Here is a 14283-nt window from a genome sequence, read left to right as displayed (position 1 = left end):
TAAAAGGAAACGGAAGCATGGGATGGGCGCATGATTTTTGGAGTCTCTCGTTAGTCGCTAGTAAAAGGAAACGGCAGCGAAGGGCTAGTCAAGAATGGCGCCGCGATTATCGGATCGAACGCCGGCACTCTTGTTCTTTCTATTCTCTGTCTGACTGAATACAAGGAAAAAAGGCAGCGCGTGATCTGGGTCTTCTTCTACCTCTTGCATGAGTGAGTACTTGATTCCCATGAACAGCGCCGGATGGGACACGTCCAGGGCGTCGCCGGTGGCCGCGGTGAAGAAGAACAGCCCGCACCTTCGGTCCGCTCGGTCGGACCGGGCAAAGACCGGACCGGACCGAGAAAATTTTGGGCCGAAATTTAGTAACCGGACCGAACAAATTCTTCAGCGGGCCAGGACCGGACGGTCCGGTCCAGAACGGGCCACGAGCAGGCCGAAAAGCCCGCTCGCTCCGTCCAGCCTGAGACGAGCCCCTCATAATCGCCCCGGACCCCTCTTTTCGAGAAACCCTACCACCAGCAGGCCCGCCGTAATCGAGAAGATCCATCGATCGCCTCGCCCTCGTGAGATCCAGAGTCGACGAAACACTCTCCTCGGATCGACATGGAGAGTAGCGATCAGTCCAATCCAAGGAGGAAGAACCGCAGCAATAATCGAGTTGCCCCTCCTGAGAGCCTACGGCGCCTGCTCGAGCAGCTCAAGGAGGAGAAAGATCGAGTTAATTCGCTCCGGGAGGAAATCAGGACGCTGCGCCTCGAGCTGTTTGGTAGTCAGGGAGGAGCCCGCGGCATGCCATTACAGCGGAGGACGTACCATTTGCTTCAGCAACTGCTTCTGCACAATAGAGTTATGCGTGGAGCGTATTCATGAAACTGTCCAGGCCACCATATTGGGTGTCCGTGTCAAAAACGGGCCATGGCCTTTCTATTATGGCGGTCAAGTTGCTTGCCTCTCACCATCACGGACATATAAGGTCACTGGTGGTAAAGTCACTTACACTACTCACGCCCCATCCATGGAAGTTGTGATGCTTGCTTCACGTGGTAGAACTATGCCTAAGGGTTCACACGGTTACCTTCGTCTATCAAGGCATGTAGTTTCTGTAGAATTGGAAGGAAGCCTGAATGTTGTCATACAAGCCTACTCGGAATCTGGTGATATCACCGCACAAGGTGAGGTTTGCTTCATGCCCAAAGCTTGCAATATAAGTCAGGAGACATGTTTCTTGGGTGACCGTGACCCTAAGGTGGAAGTGGAGATTACCGTCGCTTGGTCTCTTCTTGTTTCGAACAGTCGTCATTTGATGATGAATGGAATGGATTTTGATGAGTTGAAAGAAGCGGTCAGTGGGTTAGGAGTTTGATGGCTCGCTTAGAGATCATATCACTGTGTGGCAATGGGCAGTTTTGAAGCTTCGGGTGATTTGGAACTCGGTGTTCTTTCCTCTCTAGATGTTACCTATTAATGTATCAGTTGTGTGCTGAAATGTGTGTAATGCGAAATTATGTAACAAATTTTGCTAACACTTAGTTGTTTCTAATTAATTTACTTCGAATATGAGCACCTAAGTCAATCATCACAAATATCAAATATAGTACTCCCTACGTTCACAAATATAGTTCTAGCTTTTTTTATGAATTGGATGTATATAGAGACGTTTTTCTGTATTTGTTCACTCATTTCAGACTACGTGCCCATATTGAAATATCCAAAAGATCTTATATTTTTTTTTAACAGAGTGGGTACTAAATAGTAGAAATATATAAGACCATGCATACATAGAAGATATTAGCTATTGGGGGTTGTTGGCATTACTACGTGGGGGATGACCATAGTTTGACAACAAACATGTTGTAAACTTTATATTTCCAGAAGTACTACCCTCTTGGTGATATATTTTGTCGGTTGTCCATGAGACCAAACTCATGGATAAGTTAAGCGATATGACTGTTGGTATTATTGGATCTCCCTACATTGCTGTTGGTAATCACTTTGGTTTGCTGCCGCTGAAAATGGTTTCCCTAAATTAGAGATATTTGGTGGTATGGTCTGTAAAATATACTTCCTATTTTAATTTGGTGCAGATATACATATAAGTATTAGCAAGTTAACTTTTGGATTGAATATCAGCAGTACCATATTGACACAATATTGTGTGCACTCATACATTCATGTCATACGGAGATTAGAGGGGGAGGGGGGGGGGGGGGGGGGGAGTAGATTTCTGAAGAAAGAATTTTCGCAAAAAAAAAGTGGCATTCGTCTAAATTCTAAAGTACATATATATGATATGAAAGGCTATATACAACTTGAAGATTGGGCCATCAAATTTCATGGTTACATCATATATCGTACATGCTTATAAGGGGCATCCATCTGGGCGTGAAAGATGAGACTTTCGAGGTTGAGAGTATGGACCGGGACGAATTCTTCGTTAGTATGGAGTTATTCAAAAGATCTATCAACTTTACATGGGAAACTGCCGAGAGAATGGACTATGTGCATAATCAACCATCTAGTTCTCTCCAACTAAAGCAATCTGAAATTGTTGTATGAGTTCTGTGCTGAAATATCTGTAATGCACCTGGATTAATATTACATATGCTTTTTTAGGGAAAATATTACATATGCTGAATTAGTGTGTGCCGTGGTAACAAAAGAAAGCACAAACCCGAGCCCAATAAACAAGGCGGGGCCCAGTGCCTGTACGTTTGGCCCAGCCCAACGGACCAACATCTTTATGTACGTTTCAGGAATTGTAATCCGACTCCGAACATGCATGCATGTCCCAGTTCGACATGGTTACCAACTTAACTAGTACTAGTACTAGTACTGTAGTTTTCATCATGGGGCGATCTATATACACCACGGGTACGTACGTTCACGATCGATCGAGCCTCGGTCGATCAATCAGTTAGCAAATCGAACTAGTTGTAGCCGCGAAAAGCAAGCTTAATTTGATGGATCTATCGTTCAGCCCGTCGGTCATGGCCTCTACGTCGTCTTCCTCCGAGCTGCCGGACGGGGAAGTCCTAGTCCCCGCTCCCGATCCGCTCGTCCACGTCGCCTTCAACCAGCACGGCACGCACTTCGTCGCGGCCACGGCCACCGACTTCCACGTATTCTCCTGCCACCCTCTCGAGCGCGTCATGCACCGGCGCGGCTCCGACGGCTGCACGTTCAAGGTGACCTCCGCCCAGCTGCTCACGCGGTCTCAGCTGGCCGTCGCGACGCGGAGGCCCGGCGCCGTCGACGGCCACGTCATCGACTTCTGGAACGGCATGTGCAAGCCCAAGGACGCCAGGACCAACACCGTCAGGAGCCCGTGCGGCGCCGTCGGCGGGTTCCGCCTGCGGGGGGACCACATGCTCGTCGCCGGCGAGGGGACGGCCACGCTGTTCGACGGCGTCCACTGGGAGAAGGAGGTGACGACGGGGCCCAACCCGCTGGGGCTGTGCGCCATGGAGGAGCCGAATGGGCCCGCGACGCTCGTCTACGCCCTCCCGCTGCCGGAGGCGGGATCGGTGCAGGTCCGCCGGCGCGGCAGGGCCGGCAGCGTCAGCGTGCGCGCGCACGGCTCGGGCGTGGCGTGCCTCGCGCTGTCCCCCGACGGACGGCTGCTCGCCAGCGCCGGCACCCGAGGCACGCTCCTGCGCATATTCAGCACCGCCGACGGCACCAAGCTCCAAGAGGTATGCACAGCATGTCTGAAAGCTGTCTACTCTTTCGATCATGAACTATTGTGCATTGGTCTCTTCAGTTTTGACCTCAGACTTTCAAAAGCTTTTAAGGAACTTAGATAAGGTGATTTGAAAAGACAGATTCACTACTCCATACAAGTGCTCTTACTAAGATGTTTTTTCAGTGGTCAATATAGAAAAAATCTCGGAATTAATAACAGTAATAATCCTAAACAAAGGATAGCTTCAAAAAAATATCCTAAAAAGGGTCAATAACCAAATAGAAATAAGTATATTCCTCATTTTGTAAAAAGTGTGTTTTCTTTCCAAAGATATAATTTTAGGAATTTTACTTGCTTGGTCGTAAGGCAACACATACACACATGTCGTGTGTTCTAGCATGCTTTTGGTCAGAAATCACCCTAAGGCGAGTCAAACAAAATTCTCATTGAAATCCTACAATATAACTAAATAAGTGATCTTAATAATATGCAAACGTGTCACATGATATGTACCTACGCATGAGAAAGTTATTTTATTATGCAATACTCCTGGAGTACTTCTATATTTTAAGATACAAGGTAATTAAATAAAGTAAATCATTAAGACTTCCTGTTCCAAATAATAACCGTTTCATATAATCAAATTTCATTGAAACATATCGCAACTTATTCCCGCGGCATGGTTGGATATTATCTATTTATATTTAGAAGAGCATTTGAACCACTACTTTAGCGATCTAAACACTTTTATATTTCTATATAGGGGGAGTACATTGGAACTTCATCTTGTTCACATGTTGGTGTTCTTGACTCTTGTTGTAGCTGAGAAGAGGCACCGAAGGGGCAGACATCCACTGCATCGCCTTCTCCCACGACTCCAAATGGTTAGCGGTGTCCAGCGACAAGGCAACGGTGCACGTTTTCAGCATCAATGACTTCAACCTCACAAGCTCCACTCTCGAGGAAGATCATGCCAGCAATGACCTTTTGGTGGCACCACTCGTACTACCATCTTCTCCCGCACCCGCAACAACCAACCAGAGCTCATCACGCATGTCATTTTTGAAAGGTGGGTGGATATTCCTACATTTTAACTGGTAAAATTAACGTCGCTCCATACAATTTTTTACTCAATCAAAATCTTAACATAACACTTCACTCCTCATGAACACACAGGCTACCTACCGACGTATTTCAGCTCGAAGTGGTCGTTTGCCCAGTTCCGGATCCCTAACGCCTGGACCAAGTGCTCCGTGGCGTTCGACAGGAGACACCCCAACACCATTACCATTGTCTGCATGGACAAAAGGTGCGTTGAAGAAGCTAAAATCACTCTCTCAATTTTATATTGACACACATGTCACATGTGCAACACATTGTCACACACACGCATGTGGTATTCTGTATCACACGCTCGCCCGAGCCTACCTCCCACTTCTTGATCCATTTTGTTTAGAAGTTTCTTACATGTTGACAACGACTGTCATGGTGTGCGTGCAGGTTCTACCGCTGTGAGTTCGACCCGGTGAAAGGAGGCGACATGGTGCCGGGGGTGTGCCACGAGAACTTCATGGACCTGTGAAGGGATTAGGGACGCAAGGCAGCAAGGCAGCAAGACACTTCTTTAGGTCCAGTTGAAAGTCAATATACTTTCAGGTTGATGATGTCTAGATTTTTCTACGTAGACGTACCTCTATGGTGTTGTATGAATCATAACTTCTTTGACACTTTGATCATCTTCGTTTTTAATGAATATAATGCATGCAACTCACCCGCATAATTCAAAGAGGAAAAAGAATTATACGGCGCCAAGGTACAACCACAAGTCATAAGGCGTGATGTTCATATGGAGCCCACCGCATCACAGATCCCATCTTCTTCATCTGTTGTTAGAGCATCTCTAGCAGACCCCTTAAAACCGCACGGTCCACATAATTCTGACGACTATACGGGTTTGGCCCGATTTTTGGGCCACACCAAACCCCGTGTAGTCGGCCCGACCCGTAAAAATTTACAGTGGCCCGAAACGACCCCCCCCCCCCCCGGCAGTATATATTCGGGTCTGCGGCCGTGATACGGGTGGAAACCCTATCCCATCGCCGCCGTGATTCCCCATTTCCTCCTACGATTTCTTGCTGCTGGTGACCTAAATCCGCTGCCTCGCCCATCGATCTGCCACGATGTGGGGCGAAAAGTGGAACTCTGGCCGGCGCGGTAGCGACTGTTGGAAATATGCCCTAGAGGCAATAATAAATTAGTTATTATTATATTTCCTTGTTCATGATAATCGTTTATTATCCATGCTAGAATTGTACTGATAGGAAACTCAAATACATGTGTGGATACATAGACAACACCATGTCCCTAGTAAGCCTCTAGTTGACTAGCTCGTTGATCAATAGATGGTTACGGTTTCCTGACCATGGACATTGGATGTCATTGATAACGGGATCACATCATTAGGAGAATGATGTGATGGACAAGACCCAATCCTAAGCATAGCACTAGATCGTGTAGTTCGTATGCTAAAGCTTTTCTAATGTCAAGTATCATTTCCTTAGACCATGAGATTGTGCAACTCCCGGATACCGTAGGAGTGCTTTGGGTGTGCCAAACGTCACAGGTAACTGGGTGGCTATAAAGGTACACTACGGGTATCTCCGAAAGTGTCCGTTGGGTTGGCACGAATCGAGACTGGGATTTGTCACTCCGTGTGACGGAGAGGTATCTCTGGGCCCACTCGGTAGGACATCATCATAATGTGCACAATGTGATCAAGGAGTTGATTACGGGATGATGTGTTACGGAACGAGTAAAAGAGACTTGCCGGTAACGAGATTGAACAAGGTATCAGGATACCGACGATTGAATCTCGGGCAAGTATCGTACCGATAGACAAAGGGAATTGTATACGGGATTGATTAAGTCCTTGACATCGTGGTTCATCCGATGAGATCATCGTGGAACATGTGGGAGCCAACATGGGTATCCAGATCCCGCTGTTGGTTATTGACCGGAGAACGTCTCGGTCATGTCTGCATGTCTCCCGAACCCGTAGGGTCTACACACTTAAGGTTCGATGACACTAGGGTTGTAAAGGAAGTTTGTATGTGGTTACCGAATGTTGTTCGGAGTCCCGGATGAGATCCCGGATGTCACGAGGAGTTCCGGAATGGTCCGGAGGTAAAGATTTATATATAGGAAGTCCTATTTCGGCCATCGGGACGAGTTTCGGGGTCATCGGTATTGTACCGGGACCACCGGAAGGGTCCCGGGGGCCCACCGGGTGGGGTCACCTATCCCGGAGGGTCTCATGGGCTGAATTGGGAAGGGATGCAGCCCAAAATGGGCTGGGGCGCCACTTCCCCCTAGGGCCCATGCGCCTAGGGTCAGGGGGAACCCTAAGGAAGAGTCCCAAGGGGGTAAGGCACCTCCTAGGTGCCTTGGGGGGAGGGAAACCTCCCTTGGCCGCCACCCCCCTAGGAGATTGGATCTCCTAGGGCCGGCGCCCCCCCCCTTGGCCCTCCTATATATAGTGGGGGAAGGAGGGCTCTTTCATCCATGCCTTTGGTTGCCTCCTTCTCCCTTCTCCAACACCTCCTCCTCTCCCGTGGTGCTTGGCGAAGCCCTGCAGGATAGCCACGCTCCTCCATCACCACCACGCCGTTGTGATGCTGCTGGATGGAGTCTTCCTCAACCTCTCCCTCTCTCCTTGCTGGATCAAGGCATGGGAGACGTCACCGGGCTATACGTGTGTTGAACGCGGAGGTGCCGTCCGTTCGACACTAGGATCATCGGTGATTTGGATCACGACGAGTACGACTCCATCAACCCCGTTCTCTTGAACGCTTCCGCGCGCGATCTACAAGGGTATGTAGATCCACTCCTCCCTCGTTGCTAGATGACTCCATAGATTGATCTTGGTGACACGTAGGAAAATTTTGAATTATTGCTACGTTCCCCAACAGTGGCATCATGAGCTAGGTCTATGCGTAGTTTCTATGCACGAGTAGAACACAAAGTAGTTGTGGGCGTTGATTTTGTTCAATATGCTTGCCGTTACTAGTCTTATCTTGATTCGGCGGCATCGTGGGATGAAGCGGCCCGGACCGACCTTACACGTACTCTTACGTGAGACTGGTTCCACCGACTGACATGCACTAGTTGCATAAGGTGGCTAGCGGGTGTCTGTCTCTCCCACTTTAGTCGGATCGGATTCGATGAAAAGGGTCCTTATGAAGGGTAAATAGCAATTGGCATATCACGTTGTGGTTTTTGCGTAGGTAAGAAACGTTCTTGCTAGAAACCCATAGCAGCCACGTAAAACATGCAAACAACAATTAGAGGACGTCTAACTTGTTTTTGCAGGGTATGCTATGTGATGTGATATGGCCAAAAGGATGTGATGAATGATATATGTGATGTATGAGATTGATCATGTTCTTGTAATAGGAATCACGACTTGCAAGTCGATGAGTATGACAACCGGCAGGAGCCATAGGAGTTGTCTTTATTTATTGTATGACCTGCGTGTCAACATAAACGTCATGTAATTACTATACTTTATTGCTAACCGTTAGCTGTAGTAGTACAAGTAATAGTTGACGTGACAACTTCATGGAGACACGATGATGGAGATCATGATGATGGAGATCATGGTGTCATGCCGGTGACAAGATGATCATGGAGCCCCAAGATGGAGATCAAAGGAGCTATATGATATTGGCCATATCATGTCACTATTATTTGATTGCATGTGATGTTTATCATGTTTATACATCTTATTTGCTTAGAACGACGGTAGTAAATAAGATGATCCCTCATTACAATTTCAAGAATGTGTTCTCCCCTAACTGTGCACCGTTGCTAAAGTTCATCGTTTTGAAGCACCACGTGATGATCGGGTGTGATAGATCCTTACGTTCACAACGGGTGTAAGACAGTTTTACACATGCAAAACACTTAGGGTTAACTTGACGAGCCTAGCATGTGTATAGACATGGCCTCGGAACACAGAAGACCGAAAGGTCGAGCATGAGTCGTATAGAAGATACGATCAACATGAAGATGTTCACCGACGTTGACTAGTCCGTCTCACGTGATGATCGGACACGGCCTAGTTGACTCGGATCATGTAATCACTTAGATGACTAGAGGGATGTCTATCTGAGTGGGAGTTCATAAGATGAACTTAATTATCCTGAACATAGTCAAAAGGTCTTCGCAAATTATGTCGTAGCTCGCGCTTCAGTTCTACTGTCTAGATATGTTCCTAGAGAAAATTTAGTTGAAAAGTTGATAGTAGCAATTATGCGGACTAGGTCCGTAAACTGAGGATTGTCCTCATTGCTTCATAGAAGGCTTATTTCCTTAATGCACCGCTCAGTGTGCTGAACCTCGAACGTCATCTGTGGATGTTGCGAACATCTGACATACACATTTTGATAACTACGTGATAGTTCAGTTAAACGGTTTAGAATTGAGGCACCGAAAACGTTTTTGAAACGTCGCGAAACATATGAGATGTTTCGAGGGCTGAAATTGGGATTTCAGGCTCGTGCCCACGTCAAGAGGTATAAGACCTCCGACGATTTTCTTAGCCTGCAAACTAAGGGAGAAAAGCTCAATTGTTGAGCTTGTGCTCAGATTGTCTGAGTACAACAATCATTTGAATCGAGTGGGAGTTGATCTTCCAGATGAGATAGTGATGTTTCTCCGAAGTCATTACCACCAAGCTGCTAGAGCTTCGTGATGAACTATAATATATCAGGGACATATATGATGATCCTTGAGATATTCGTAATGTTTGACACCACAAAAGTAGAGATCAAGAAGGAGCATCAATTGTTGATGGTTGGTGAAACCACTAGTTTCAAGAAGGGCAAGGGCAAAAAGGGATGCTTCATGAAACGGCAAATCAGCTGCTGCTCTAGTGAAGAAACCCAAGGTTGAACCCAAACCCGAGACTAAGTGCTTCTGTAATAAAGGGAACAGCCACTGGAGCAGAATTACCCTAGATACTTGGTAGATAAGAAGGCTGGCAAGGTCGATAGAAGTATATTGGATGTATTATGTTAATGTGTACTTTACTAGTACTGCTAGTAGCACCAGGGTATTAGATACCGGTTCGGTTGCTAAGTGTTAGTAACTCGAAACAAAAGGCTACGGAATAAACGGAGACTAGCTAAAGGTGAGCCGACGATATGTGTTGGAAGTGTTTCCAATGTTGATATGATCAAGCAACGCACGCTCCCTCTACCATCGAGATTGGTGTTAAACCTAAATAATTGTTATTTTGTGTTTGCGTTGAGCATAGACATGATTGGATTATGCCTATCGCAATACGATTATTCATTTAAGAAGAATAATGGTTACTCTGTTTATTTGAATAATACCTTCAAATGGTCTTACACCTGAAATGAATGGTTTATTGAATCTCGATCGTAGTGATACACATGTTCATGCCAAAAGATAGTAATGATAGTACCACCTAGTTGTGGCACTGCCACATAACTCATATCGGTATAAAACGCATGAAGAAGCTCCATGTTGATGGATCTTTGGGCTCACTCGTTTTTGAAAGGTTTGAGACATGCGAACCATGTCTATTGGTGTATTTGCATGAAGAAACTCCATACAAATGGACCATTTAGACTCACTTGATTTTGAATCACTTGAGACATGCAAATCATACCACATGGGCAAGATGACTGAAAGCCTCGGTTTTAGTAAAATGGAACTAGAAAGCAACTTGTTGGAAGTAATACATTTTGATGTGTGCAGTCCAATGAGTGCTGAGGCATGTAGTGGATATCGTTATGTTCTTACTTCATAGATGATTTGAGTAGATGTTGAGTATATTTACTTGATAAATCACGAGTCTGAATTATTGAAAGGTTCAAGTAATTTCAGGGTGAAGTTGAAAGATCGTCGTGACAAGAGGATAAAATATCTATGATATGATCATAGAGATGAATATCTGAATTACGAGTTTGGCACAGAATTAAGACATTGTGGAAATTGTTTCACAACTAATACAGCCTGGAACACCATAGTGTGATGGTGTGTCCGAACATCATAACTGCACCCTATTGGATATGATGCATACCATGATGTCTCTTATCGAATTACCACGATAGTTTATGGGTTAGGCATTAGAGACAACCACATTCACTTTAAATAGGGCACCACGTAATTCCGATGATATGACACCGTATGAACTATGGTTTAGAGAAACCTAAGCTGTCATTTCTTAAAGGTTTGGGGCTGCGACGCTTATGTGAAAAAGTTTCAGGCTGATAAGCTCGAACCCAAAGAGGATAAATGCATCTTCATAGGACACCCAAAACAGTTGGGTATGCCTCCTGTCTCAGATCCGAAAGCAATAAGGGATTGTTTCTAGAATCGGGTCCTTTCTCGAGGAAAAGTTTCTCTCAAAAGAATTGAGTGGGAGGATGGTGGAGACTTGATGAGGTTATTGAACCGTCTCTTCAATTAGTGTGTGGCAGGGCACAGGAAGTTGTTCCTGTGGCACCTACACCAATTGAAGTGGAAGCTTATGATAGTGATCATGAAACTTCGGATCAAGTCACTACCAAACCTCGTGGGATGACAAGGATGCGTACTACTTCAGAGTGGTACGTAATCCTGTCTTGGAAGTCATGTTGCTAGACAACAATGAACCTACGAGCTATGGAGAAGCGATGGTGGGCCTGGATTCCAATAAATGGCTCGAGGCCATAAAATCCGAGAGAGGATCCATGTATGAAAACAAAGTGTAGACTTTGGAAGAACTACTTGATGGTCGTGAGGCTGTTGAGTACAGATGGATTTAAAAGGAAGACGGACAATGATGGTAAATGTCACCATTAAGAAAGCTCGACTTGTCGTTAAGAAGTTTCCCGACAAGTTCAAGGAGTTGACTACGATGAGACTTTCTCACTCGTAGCGATGCTAAGAGTCTGTTGGAATTATATTAGCGATTACTGCATTATTTATGAAATCTTGCAGATAGAATGTCAAAACATTGTTTCCTCGACGATTTTCTTGAGGAAAGGTTGTATGTGATACAACCGGAAGGTTTTGTCAATCCTGAAAGATGCTGATAAGTATGCAAAGCTCCAGCAATCCTTCTAGGGACTGGAGTAAGCATCTCGGAGTTGGAATGTATGCTTTGATGATGATCAAAGATTTTGGGTTTATACAAAGTTTATGAGAAACTTGTATTTCCAAAGAAGTGAGTGGGAGCACTATAGAATTTCTGATGAGTATATGTTGTTGACATATTGTTGATCAGAAATGACGTAGAATTTCTGGAAAGCATATAGGGTTATTTGGAAAGTGTTTTTCAATGGAAAGCCTGGATTAAGCTGCTTGAGCATTGAGCATCAAGATCTATAAGGATAGATCAAAACGCTTAATGGAACTTTCAAATGAGCACATACCTTGACATGATCTTGAAGGTGTTCAAGATGGATCAGTCAAAGAAGGAGTTCTTGCCTGAGTTGTAAGGTATGAAGTTAAGACTTAAAGCTCGACCATGGCAGAATAGAGAGAAAGGACGAAGGTCGTCCCCTATGCTTAAGACATAGGCTCTACAGTATGCTATGCTGTGTACCGCACCTGAAATGTGCCTTGCCATGAGTCAGTCAAGGGGTACAAGAGTGATCTAAGAATGGATCACAGGACAGCGGTCAAAGTTATCCTTAGTAACTAGTGGACTAAGGAATTTTCTCGATTATGGAGGTGGTAAGAGAGTTCGTCGTAAAGGGTTACGCCGATGCAAACTTTAACACTAATCTAGATTATTCTGAGTAGTAAACTGGATTCGTATAGTAGAACAGTTATTTGGAATAAGCTCCAAATAGAACGTGGTAGCTGCATCTAGGAGATGCCATAGAGATTTGCGAAGTACATACGGATCCGAAAGGTTCAGACCCGTTGACTATAACCTCTCTCACAAGCATAACATGATCAAACCCAGAACTCATCGAGTGTTAATCACATGGTAAATGTGAACTAGATTATTGACTCTAGTAAACTCTTTGGGTGTTAGTCACATGGGGATGTGACCTTGAGTGTTAGTCACATAGCGATGTGAACTGGATTATTGACTCTAGTGCAAGTGGGAGACTGTTGGAAATATGCCCTAGAGGCAATAATAAATTAGTTATTATTATATTTCCTTGTTCATGATAATCGTTTATTATCCATGCTAGAATTGTATTGATAGGAAACTCAAATACATGTGTGGATACATAGACAACACCATGTCCCTAGTAAGACTCTAGTTGACTAGCTCGTTGATCAATAGATGGTTACGGTTTCCTGACCATGGACATTGGATGTCATTGATAACGGGATCACATCATTAGGAGAATGATGTGATGGACAAGACCCAATCCTAAGCATAGCACTAGATCGTGTAGTTCGTATGCTAAAGCTTTTCTAATGTCAAGTATCATTTCCTTAGACCATGAGATTGTGCAACTCCCGGATACCGTAGGAGTGCTTTGGGTGTGCCAAACGTCACAACGTAACTGGGTGGCTATAAAGGTACACTACGGGTATCTCCGAAAGTGTCCGTTGGGTTGGCACGAATCGAGACTGGGATTTGTCACTCCATGTGACGGAGAGGTATCTCTGGGCCCACTCGGTAGGACATCATCATAATGTGCACAATGTGATCAAGGAGTTGATTACGGGATGATGTGTTACGGAACGAGTAAAAGAGACTTGCCGGTAACGAGATTGAACAAGGTATCGGGATACCGACGATCGAATCTCGGGCAAGTATCGTACCGATAAACAAAGGGAATTGTATACGGGATTGATTAAGTCCTTGACATCGTGGTTCATCCGATGAGATCATCGTGGAACATGTGGGAGCCAACATGGGTATCCAGATCCCGCTGTTGGTTATTGACCGGAGAACGTCTCGGTCATGTCTGCATGTCTCCCGAACCCGTAGGGTCTACACACTTAAGGTTCGATGACGCTAGGGTTGTAAAGGAAGTTTGTATGTGGTTACCGAATGTTGTTCGGAGTCCCGGATGAGATCCCGGACATCACGAGGAGTTCCGGAATGGTCCGGAGGTAAATATTTATATATAGGAAGTCCTATTTCGGCCATCGGGACGAGTTTCGGGGCCATCGGTATTGTACCGGGACCACCGGAAGGGTCCCGGGGGCCCACCGGGTGGGGCCACCTATCCCGGAGGGTCCCATGGGCTGAATTGGGAAGGGATCCAGCCCAAAGTGGGCTGGGGCGCCACTTCCCCCTAGGGCCCATGCGCCTAGGGTGGGGGGGAACCCTAAGGAAGAGTCTCAAGGGGGTAAGGCACCTCCTAGGTGCCTTGGGGGGGAGGGAAACCTCCCTTGGCCACCACCCCCCTAGGAGATTGGATCTCCTAGGGCCGGCGCCCCCCCTTGGCCCTCCTATATATAGTGGGGGAAGGAGGGCTCTTTCATCCATGCCTTTGGTTGCCTCCTTCTCCCTTCTCCAACACCTCCTCCTCTCCCGTGGTGCTTGGAGAAGCCCTGCAGGATAGCCACGCTCCTCCATCACCACCACGCCGTTGTGATGCTGTTGTATGGAG

General features: G+C 45.9%; 2 protein-coding genes across 2 annotated transcripts; both read left to right on the top strand.

Moving 5' to 3' along the window:
• Nucleotides 1–229: 229 nt before the first annotated feature.
• On the top strand, nt 230–1366 carry LOC147983865 (uncharacterized). Its single transcript, XM_087540892.1, has one exon. It carries the CDS (start codon nt 230–232, stop codon nt 1364–1366), a length of 1137 nt encoding a protein of 378 aa, XP_087397018.1.
• A 1597-nt stretch (nt 1367–2963) lies between these two features.
• Nucleotides 2964–5267, top strand: LOC125541016 (autophagy-related protein 18d-like). The gene is made up of 4 exons (XM_087543182.1): nt 2964–3695; nt 4508–4754; nt 4862–4994; nt 5186–5267. The coding sequence occupies exons 1-4, from the start codon at nt 2964–2966 to the stop codon at nt 5265–5267; spliced, it is 1194 nt and encodes a 397-aa protein (XP_087399308.1).
• The last annotated feature ends 9016 nt before the right edge of the window (nt 5268–14283 follow it).

This window comes from Triticum urartu, chromosome 2A (assembly GCF_056163025.1).
Source record: "Triticum urartu cultivar PI428250 chromosome 2A, HENAU_Tu73, whole genome shotgun sequence".
Taxonomy (NCBI): domain Eukaryota; kingdom Viridiplantae; phylum Streptophyta; class Magnoliopsida; order Poales; family Poaceae; genus Triticum; species Triticum urartu.
This window is presented reverse-complemented; position numbering and strand designations above follow the sequence as displayed.